At 62.5% G+C, this 9,970-nt stretch overlaps 2 protein-coding genes across 2 annotated transcripts in view; both read left to right on the top strand.

Annotated features, from left to right (window-relative positions):
* The window catches only part of NDUFS8 (NADH:ubiquinone oxidoreductase core subunit S8), a 4,431-nt gene extending 2,252 nt beyond the window's left edge, over nt 1-2,179 (top strand). The window contains exons 5-7 of the mRNA XM_007450412.1: nt 92-267; nt 1,834-1,962; nt 2,048-2,179. Of these exons, the coding sequence (XP_007450474.1) occupies nt 92-267; nt 1,834-1,962; nt 2,048-2,179 (437 nt within the window). The remainder of the gene's footprint in view (nt 1-91; nt 268-1,833; nt 1,963-2,047) is intronic.
* A 5,066-nt stretch (nt 2,180-7,245) lies between these two features.
* The window catches only part of TCIRG1 (T cell immune regulator 1, ATPase H+ transporting V0 subunit a3), a 9,569-nt gene continuing 6,844 nt past the window's right edge, over nt 7,246-9,970 (top strand). Inside the window, exons 1-7 of the mRNA XM_007450411.1 lie at nt 7,246-7,365; nt 7,752-7,830; nt 8,681-8,901; nt 8,990-9,075; nt 9,326-9,452; nt 9,534-9,616; nt 9,793-9,886. Of these exons, the coding sequence (XP_007450473.1) occupies nt 7,249-7,365; nt 7,752-7,830; nt 8,681-8,901; nt 8,990-9,075; nt 9,326-9,452; nt 9,534-9,616; nt 9,793-9,886 (807 nt within the window). The 5' untranslated portion in view covers nt 7,246-7,248. The remainder of the gene's footprint in view (nt 7,366-7,751; nt 7,831-8,680; nt 8,902-8,989; nt 9,076-9,325; nt 9,453-9,533; nt 9,617-9,792; nt 9,887-9,970) is intronic.

Here is a 9,970-nt window from a genome sequence, read left to right as displayed (position 1 = left end):
GTGGGCCCTGGGGGGAGGGGGGAGGCCGGCTGGTCAGGGGCACAGATGTGTTAGGGAGGAGGGCCCCCTCCCACCGTGCCTGTGCCGCCCCCAGGCCTGGGCATGACCCTGAGCTACCTGTTCCGAGAGCCAGCCACCATCAACTACCCGTTTGAGAAGGGCCCACTGAGCCCGCGCTTCCGCGGCGAGCATGCGCTGCGCCGGTACCCGTCCGGGGAGGAGCGCTGCATCGCCTGCAAGCTCTGCGAGGCCGTCTGCCCAGCCCAGGTGAGCCCCTGACCCCAACTGACCTGCCCCCGGCCTCTGCCACTGGGAGAGAGAGCCCACAGCCTGCTGCAGAGAGAGCGAAGTGGGCAGCCCTGGGCCTGAACTCTGGCCCCTCTGCCGGGTGGGTGTCCCCGGAAAGTCCCTTTCCCGATCTGAGCCTCTTCCCACCGTGAATGGGAGCAGACTCAGAGGCAGTGAGTCAGGGGAGGGAAACTTCCAGCCCTGAGCAGGCCACGTGACACACGTGGGTCCTGCCCTTGGGGGTCTGGTCGGGGATGTGAAACCCAGGCCTCGAGCCACGAGGCAGCACCCGAGGGCCTCCACTTTTACCCGGATGCAGCAGCCGTTTCAGGAGCACTGCCTGTGTGCCCGCCACAGGACCGGACTCAGGGACACGTGTGCCACAGCCGAGGCCCTCACTGCCCCCAGTTGCTGCTCCTTTGAGCCCCCGGCATCTGGTTCTGTCGGAGGGTCCCACATGGACTGTTAGTGCAGAAACAGACAGACACAGCTGGGGCTCTTGGGCTGGCGGATGTGCCTGGCAGGAGCCCAGCAGGCTCAGGGGTCCTCATGGTCCACACAGCGACCCCCTCCCAGCGGCCGCTCCAGGCCACATCTCTGTGACTCAGGATGGCTCCTGTCCACAACCTGCCTCATTTCCTGGACCACTCCCAGGTCCTGCAGGCCACGGTTTGTGGCCTTGCTGTCCCCAGTCTAGCCACCGACCTGGAGCACGTAGGAGAGCCCCGAAAAAATAATAACAGTGGTGGTATCCAGACAGTGAGTGCCGGCTGTGGACCAGGCACTGAGCCAAACTCATGACTCATCTCTGCAACAACTCTAGGAGGTAGAGATTATTATCCCCATTTTTATAGATGAGGAAACGGAGGCACAAAGAGATGAGGCTAATAGCCAAAGGTCCCACTGTGAGTGGTGGGCAGTACACTCCTGGGGACATCTGAGGGCCTTTGCCACATCCCTTTGAAGGTCCTCCCAGCTGTGGGAGGCCCCAGGCCACCCCTTCCCCTAGCTGGTGCAAGCCCAGGAAGTGAGAGTTAAGGACCTGTGTTTGAGTCTGGGCTCTGCCCCTCACTTACTGTGTGGCTTTGGGAAATCCCGCAACCTCTCTTGAGCCTCAGTTTTCTCATCCATTAAATGGGGATAACTAGATGTAGTTGGGAAGGTTGTTCAACATACAACCGACGGTCATGGGGCATATTTTTACAGGGTGGGACCCCTTGGGGTTGCAGGTGCTATGGTGAACAAGGCAGGCAACGGCCCTCCTCGTGGGACTCACGTTCTCAGGCAGGAGGTGCTGGCAGTTAACAAACGAGAATGTCAGCTAGGGCAAGCGCTCAGAGGCCGACGTCACAGCCGCGCCAGGCGGCCTGTTAGGAGAGGGGTCAGGAAAGGTACACGTGGGCCGAGAGTGGATGACAGAGGGTCCGCTCTGTAGGCCCCGGTGGGCCAGTCCCCCAGGAGTGGGAATGAGCCGTGGCGGGGGCTGGATCCTGTGCCTGGGGCCAGCGTGGCTGGCAGGTGAAAGTACCCTGTGCCACCCCCCAGGCCATCACCATTGAGGCTGAGCCTCGGGCCGATGGCAGCCGCCGGACCACACGCTACGACATCGACATGACCAAGTGTATCTACTGTGGCTTCTGCCAGGAGGCCTGCCCTGTGGACGCCATCGTTGAGGTGAGCGGGCCCCGCGGCAGGGGAAGCCGGGGCGGAAGCTCCTCGGAGGGGCCTGACGTGGCTGCGCTTGCTCCCCCGCTCGCAGGGCCCCAACTTCGAGTTCTCCACGGAGACGCACGAGGAGCTGCTCTACAACAAGGAGAAGCTGCTCAACAACGGGGACAAGTGGGAGGCTGAGATCGCCGCCAACATCCAGGCCGACCACCTCTACCGGTGACCGGCCCGCCGGCTGGCCCGAGGTCCCCTTCTGCCCAATAAAAGAGCTCTGACCTCCCCACCGCCTCTGTCATCAGTCCGCCGTCCAGGCTGAGACCGTCCGCAGCCTGACCACGGCCTGTGGCTTCCTCCATTGGACCAGGTCCTCGGACAGAGTCGCCCTCCTGTGTGACTCTGTGGGACCTGCCAGGCCCTCCCCATGGCTGGGCCCGGGCCTGCGGCAGCATGTGGCCCACACATCTTCCTGGGCATATTCCCCAAGGCTCCGCAGGCTGGTGGTCGGCCCAGGTCCACTGTTCCCATAATCCTGTGTGCCCAAGGGGTGGGGCTGGGGCCTGTCCTCTCCTGAGGGCCACCCACAGCTGAGACCCTAAGGACCTAGAGCCTCTCCCAAGGCCGCAGGCAGAAATACATCAAGAGCAGGAACTTGGAAAGGCCAGGGCATCCTTGTTGGGAGGCAGGGAAAGGCTGCTCTGGAGGGGGGGTGACAGTCACGAGGGGGTGACCCAGGCCCTGCTGCCTGTGAGCTGGCTCTGCCTCTCCTCCAGCCACATCCGCTTTTCTCCCCAGGTTCCCCAGACTAGGCTGCTGGCATGGCTTCTGCTGCTCAGGACTTCCTGCTTTGCAGTCCCAGCCAAGTGATGTGGTTCCTTCTGGGGCCACACGCAAGCCCAGTGGCAGTAGAGTAGCCAAAAACAGTCCTCTCTAACTTGGTGCTAAGAGGTGTGAGAGGATTTCAATTCATTCTCAGCAGTGAGGAAACTGGCTCAGAGGGGCGAAGTGTCTTGCTCAGGATCACACAGCACACGTCTGATGAAAAAACTAATTCGGGCCTGAGAGATCTCGGAGTTCCCTTTCTCCATTATTTCCAAAAGTGCTTTTTACAAAACACTGATCTCCCAAGATGCTTCTTGGAAGGGTGTTCTATGGACCAGTAAGTATGGGAAATGCCCCAAGTGCCTCTCCCCTCTGGGACAGGCACTGCATGATAGCACACTCAAGGCTCTGAGAAGGCCTGCAGCAAAGAAACCCAGATTACCCACCTCATGACCAGGAAGCCCCTTTTCTCAGATCCCCTGCAGACACCTGGACCTACTTACCAGGCCAGGATGGGCCATCTCCTGATGCAGAAGTGGCCCAGGACTTGTGTGGGCCCCACCACTGGCCAAGGTTTTGGGGTCCTTTGAACCCACAAAATGGCACAGAGGTGAGACGTACAGGACCAGGAAGGAAGACTTGAGCCCGGGGAGTGTCCATGAGTCCAGCACTGCTAGTCCTGCTGGCTGCTGGGGGCAGGAGCTCTCCAAAAACAAGGCCAGTTGTAAGAGGCAGGCTTGAAAATCCTAAATCGCCTCTAATTTTGCTTTTCCCACACTAGGTGCTTGACATGGAGCCTCTGTCTGTACGCAGGTAAATAGAATACTTTCACTTAAAGTGGATGAGTCTAGGGACTTCCCTGGCGGTCCAGTGGTTAAGACTCCACACTTCCAGTGCAGGGGCTGTGGGTTCGATCCCTGGTTGGGGAGATAAGATTGCACATGCCATGCGGCACAGCCAAAAAAAAAAATAAAATGGATGAGTGTATCCAGCTCCTGACTTGATTCTCTCCCTTACTGCTGGGTCAGAGTGCAGCTCTAACGCCATTTTGTAACATGATAGAGTTCCAGTTTGCCCTGAACAGGAAGTATTGACCCGAGGCCCCCACTGGTACTCAGTTTGGTTGTGTCGAGGTTACTCCTTGAAAGTAGCCTCTCCGTGCCCCAGAAAGTGTCTCCCACTTTGCTGAAGACACTAGCCTTGGCTGGGACTTAGTTGCCAGCGCCCAGCTCTGGGGCTCCGTTTGCCTACCCTCCCCCGACCTCTCACAGGCCCTTGCCCTGTTGGGGTTCAAGAATCACCAGAGCTGAGGGGCCCCAGCGGGTGCAGGCTTGGCCTGTCCAAAGTGCAGACAGCTGGACAGTCGTGAGCCCCAGGTTGTGGGTGCTGCGATAGGACAAACTGCACGGAGCTCAGTAGCAGCAAGGTCATGGGGACACATCCAGCCACAGGAGGAGTGACAGCCAGGGCACAGCATTGCCCAGTGCCTGCTGGGTGTGGGCCCCAGGCCCTGGCCCTTGGTGTCCTGCTGCCATTGAGGAAAGAGGCCCAGAGAAGGGCAGCCACCTGCCCAAAGGCCCAGACCACTGGACCTGGAGTCCAAGGTGGTGGTCAGAAGCAGGAAGCTATAAGGACCTGTGTAATTGCGTGCGGCCTCACGCAAGGGGGAGGGGGTCCTAGAGGTGGGGACACGTAGGTGTTGGGCCCCAGGCCTGAGCGTATTGATTGGGGTCTAATCAGCCCAGTGAGCCCTCTAGATGGTGGAGATCCCACCCTGTAGCCCCGGAGCTGGGCCTAGGCTGGGCATCTCCCCACATCCCGGCCACGTAGATGTGCGCGGTTGCCCCTGGTCAGTGTCTACTCCAGTCTCCGGGCCTCCTCGCCCGGATTAGGCGGCCCACAGCTCCGAATGGTCTCCCAGCCTGAAGCGAGGAAGCGAGGCCGCCAGGCAATCCCAGCCCAGGGCCTGCCTCCGACCCGCGCTCCAGCTCCCAGGACTCCGGGTGGGGGTTCGGGGCGGGCCAGGGGCGGAGCTTCCCTGGCTCCGCCCCTCCCGGCCCCGCCCGCCGCGGAAAGTGAGTTGCGTGGGCGCCGCGGCGGGGATCTCAGAGCTGGGAGTGCAGAGCTGCGCAGAGCAGCGCCGCGTGCAGCCGACCCGGGGGTAAGTGCCCCAGCCGGGGGCTGCAGAGCCCCCCAGTTCTGCCTACCACCCTCGCTTCCCACTGCCCCGGGAAGCGGGGGGTGGGGGGTGTCGTGGCGCCCCAACCCAGCTGGGTCAGTAGAGGCAGCTCAATCGTCCGGCCCGCGGGTGTCAGCCTTTGCTGGGGGCCACAGAGGCGACTAAGAGGAGAAAGAAGAGGAGAATGGGGGTGTTAACAGCCTATAACAAACAAGTAGTATTGAGCTCAACTGTGCTGGGCCAGGTGGTGCTCAGAGCTTTCTCTGCTGCATCTTCCTGGCTGGGAGGGACCCATTCTACAGATGAGGAAATTGAGGCCCACCCAATTAGGAAGAGGCAGAGCTAGAAGAGAGCGCACGCAGACCCTCGTCTCCAGCCCAGCTCGTTGTGGCGGGCCAGGGGCTCAGAGGAGAGATCTGGTGGTTTTCTGGAGGAGTTGGCCTTAAGCCTCCAGCCTCCCAAGGGAGCAGAAGGAGAGGGGCACAGAGTGACTAGAGTCTGGACCCTGAAGGATGGAGGCACCTTCATTTGTTCTGTAAATGTCTCTGGGGTGGCCCCTGGCTCAGGAAGGGGTCAGGGAGGATGAAGGGGAGGGGATGAGACAGTGGAGGCCTGAAATGCCAGGGGAGGGATCTGCCCAGGTCTCTGCACCCCTGTGCTCACCATGGCTTGTCCTATCCAAGGGACGTGCCCAGGCCGCAGGGCTGCTGCCCTGCCTGGATCCCCAGACGTAGCTCCCTACAGCCCCCGTTTGGCCAGCCCAGCCTTTTGGGGTACCTGGGGCAGAGAACAGCCCTCCGCTGAACGCATGCTGTGGGCTGGGACTTCCAAACCTGCAGCCCCAGGGCCTGGCTCCTGCCTGGCTCGGTCACCTGCTGACCGTCTATAAAACAGGGCTACAGTGCCCCCTCCCCCAAGGATTGCTGTTAGTTTTAAATGAGGTATTGTGGGCGAGGGAGTTACATGGGGGCCCTTGTTATTTTTATCTCCCCACCTAGGTCCTGTCTCTGGCGGGGTGGCCAAGTCCCATTCACCCAAAGAGGAAGTGGAGGCCCAGAGAGGGTGAGAGACTCCCCAAAGAACACACAGCTAATCATAGCTTGGTAGGGCTCAGAGCCTTGGTCCCTGGCCCTCTTGCCCACCCTTCCCTGTTCAGGGCCTGGTGCTTCCACAGCCCGCAGCTGTCTCTCCCCATTCTCTCTTCTATTCTCCCGGGGCTGGGGAAGGGGCTGCTTTTCCTTTTTTTTTTTTTTTCCCTTTTACATTTAAGTAAACCAGACCCAGGAGAGGAAGTGACCAACTAGGCAGGCCCCAGCCCAGCCCAGACAGCAGGCAGGGTGTCAGATGTTCACCCTCTCAGCGGGGCTCTGGACTGTTCCTGTCCCCTCCCCTCCCCTGCTCAATTTGCGAGCTAAGGAAACTGAGTCCCACAGAGGGGCAGGGGCCGGCCCTGGGCCCCAAGGGCAGTGGCCATGGAGCCCTGGCTTGTGGGCTGGGCATCTACAGGGCCCAGGGAGGCCACCCTGGCCCTCCCCCTGCCCTGCGGGCGGCGTTTGAGCAAAGGCCCGGCCAGGCCCTTCCTGCCCATTTCAGTTTCCACAGTTTCACTTTTGCTGGTTTCGACACCTGGAGGGCTCCTCCCTCGGCTCCTACCGGCTAGGCTGCTGCGGGGCAGCCCGGGCCTCAGGGAAAGGTCCCGTTTCCTCAGCGCCCCCTGCCTGTCCTCTCTAACCTTCCCGAGTCCCAGAGGAGGCCCCCACCCCTCAGCGCCCACAGACCCGCAGGGAGGGAGGAGGGCCCTGGCTGCCTGTGGGGATGGGGCGGACCTCAGCCCTGCTGTTCCTGTCAAGGATGCTCCCCAGGGTGGAAAGGCAAGGGCAGTCAGGTGGCCGGCGCTGGAGGTGGCCCTTGGCCTGGGGCCCCGAGGATGTGTAGGATCTCGGGTGAGGGCAGGTCACAGAGAGGGGACAGCAGGAGCAGAGGCCAGGTGTGAGAAGAGCCAGTGTCCCCAGGAGCCACTAGGGGTGGGGGGCAAGGGTCTCAGACGGGACAGAGCCAGCTGGGAAGGAGCTTGACGTTGGACTGTGGGTCCGGCTGTAAGGTCAGCTCGCCGCTTACTTCCTGTGTGACCTCAGCACCCCGCTGAGCCATCCTGGGCCTCAGTCTCCCCATCTGTCAGATAGGGGTGGTAGCGGGACCTTGCAGGATCATGTGAACCCAGAATTCACACCTGGTGGGGAACTGCCTGGGACCCCACCCGCCTGAGCTCCCACCCCTGCCGGCCCTGCAGGACCATGGGCTCCATGTTCCGGAGTGAGGAGGTGGCGCTCGTCCAGCTCTTCCTGCCCACAGCTGCTGCCTACGCCTGCGTGAGCCAGCTTGGGGAGCTGGGCCTTGTGGAGTTCAGAGATGTGAGTGGGGCCAGGGTGGGCGTTGGGGGAGGCCTCGTCCTTGGGTGTCCCATACGGTGGACCATCTCCCCCAGACTGACCCCCGGTCCTGCTTGAATCCCAGCAACCTCTGCCATAGAAACTTTGCTCTCAGCCCGGCTTTACTCGTGGCTGAGACCACCCTGCCCCAGCCTGCATTCAGCCAGGCCTCCTGGGCCCTGCCTCACCCTTTCCAGGCCACATGGGGTCTGGTGTGTCTTCAGCTGGGCATCTGGAGGGTCACAGTGTACTCAGAACCTTTTTGGGGGAGGCAGCTATGGCCTGAGGAGAGCCAGTCCTGGGCCCTGGTGGGGGGACCTCCTTGGCCCTCTGCCTGGAAAACTGACCCCTCCGTTTGGCAACCACAGCTCAATGCCTCGGTGAGTGCCTTCCAGAGACGTTTCGTGGTAGATGTTCGTCGCTGTGAAGAGCTGGAGAAGACCTTTGGTGAGTTGGCCCTGGGTCCACACCCCAGGTACACTTCCTGGAGAAGGCGCCAGCCGAGCTTGGTCTAAAAGGAAGAGTCCGAGTTGCCCAGGCGGATGGCAGAGAAGGGAGGTCTGGGCCAGGCCCTGCAGAGCCAGGACGGGGCAGCTGGGATCTTTGGGGTGTTCTTGGGTGAGCTGAGCAGAGGGTCCGGGCCAGGCCCGGCTTGGAAGAGGCCTTGAATACCGAATGAGGGCTCGGGACTTCATCCTCTGGGCGCCAGGAGCCACCCATAGGTTCCTAAGCAGGAGAGAAGCATGGACAGAACTTTCTCTGCTGCAGATGGACTGGGATGGGCAGAGGCCAGGATCTTGGGTCGGGTGCCCCCAAGGAGCAGCTCCTTGGCCCTGGGCAAGAGGGACCCCTGCCCTGGGTTCTATTCTGGAAACGCCTCTTAGGAGGGTCCTGCAAGGTGGGAGGATAGAGCATGTCTGTTTAACGGTTAGATTGACTGATAGGTTTTAAGTCGTCAGGCAGGTACCCTGTGGGCTTCCATGCAAGCTCTCATCCCCTGCAGTGCTAGGGTCACCTGTCGGAAGACCGCTATGGGACCCAGGCCAGGGGCTGGGGACAGAGAGCAGCCCAGAAGAGCCCCAGGGCCGGGGGAGGCGGAGCAGACCTGCAGGGATGGAGGTTTGGCCTGAGGTTTTTCCGGGGTCTCAGACTCAGTGAATCAGTTAGCTGGTGGCCAGCGGAGTTTGGGGTGGCAGTTGGAATTCCTTAGATGTTAGCCATCCCTTGGCTAATAGTGGCCATTGGCTGGTGGTGACCCCCTGAGCTGGCTCCCCGACGCCCGTCCCTCTGCACCCAGCCTTCCTGCAGGAGGAGGTACAGCAGGCTGGGCTGACGCTGCCTCTGCCTGAGGGGGCGCTGCCGGCGCCCTTGCCCCGCGACCTTCTGCACATCCGGGAGGAGACGGATCGCCTAGCACAGGAGCTCCGGGATGTGCGGGGCAACCAGCAGGCCCTGCGGGCCCAGCTCCACCAGCTGCAGCTCCACTCGGCTGTACTGGGCCAGGGCCATGGCCCCCTGGTCAGCTCCGGCCCGGGCAGGGAGCGGGGAGGGGCGGGGGCCCCAGGCCCCACCTGGGCCGGGACTCATGGCGCCTCTCGGCTCCTAGTTGGCAGCCAGCCACACAGATGGGCCCCTGGAAAGAAGACCCCTGCTCCAGTCCCCGGGGGAGCCGCACCAGGACCTGAGGGTCAAGTAAGTGAGGGGCAGCTTCGCTCTCTTTCTGGTTGGTGCAGGGGTGAGGCAGGCCAGCTTGGACTTCTTGTCCAGGGCCCTCCTGCAGCTGCCCTCAGGCCTGGACTTTCCTTTGCCCCTGGGGGTTTCTTCTGGCCCTGCCTGGCGGGCTCCTGCCTCCTCTGTGCAGACGGGGGCAGTGTGCCTGGCCCGGGTGAGGCGGGGGGAGGCCAGAGCAGCCCCTGCCCAGCCCCCCCCCCCATCCCTGCAGCTTCGTGGCAGGTGCCGTGGAGCCCCACAAGGCCGCCGCCCTGGAGCGCCTGCTCTGGAGGGCCTGCCGCGGCTTCCTCATCGCCAGCTTCAGGGACGTGGAGCAGCAGCTGGAGGGGCCCGTGACGGTGAGCGGGCCGGGCGCGCAGGCTGGGGTGCGTGCTGGGTGGGGCCGGGACTGCAGGGTCATGTGTGCCCCGCTCCGGCAGGGTGAGCCTGCGACGTGGGTGACCTTCCTCATCTCCTACTGGGGTGAGCAGATCGGGCAGAAGATCCGCAAGATCACTGACTGGTGAGCCCCCATCAGGTGGGGGGCTGGCCACCCGCTGCCCTCGTGCCCGGGCATCTGCGTGTCACCTCCACCGAGCCCGCTCTGTCTGCTACACTGCCCTGTGGGCTCCCTTTAGACTCAGCCTCTGCAAGCCCTGGACCCTGTGCCCAACTCACCTCCCCCCTCCTCCCTGCCAGCTTCCACTGCCACGTCTTCCCATTTGTGGAGCAGGAGGAGGCCCGCCGCACAGCCCTGCAGCAGCTGCAGCAGCAGAGCCAAGAGCTGCAGGAGGTGGGTGCCCGTGGCCTGGCTGGAGCCCTGCCTTCCCCCTGCCCCGCCCCTCGTGACACCCCTCCCCCACCCCCAGCTCCTCCT

Source organism: Lipotes vexillifer, unplaced genomic scaffold, assembly GCF_000442215.2.
Source record: "Lipotes vexillifer unplaced genomic scaffold, Lipotes_vexillifer_v1.1 scaffold1477, whole genome shotgun sequence".
Lineage (NCBI taxonomy): Eukaryota > Metazoa > Chordata > Mammalia > Artiodactyla > Lipotidae > Lipotes > Lipotes vexillifer.
This window is presented reverse-complemented; position numbering and strand designations above follow the sequence as displayed.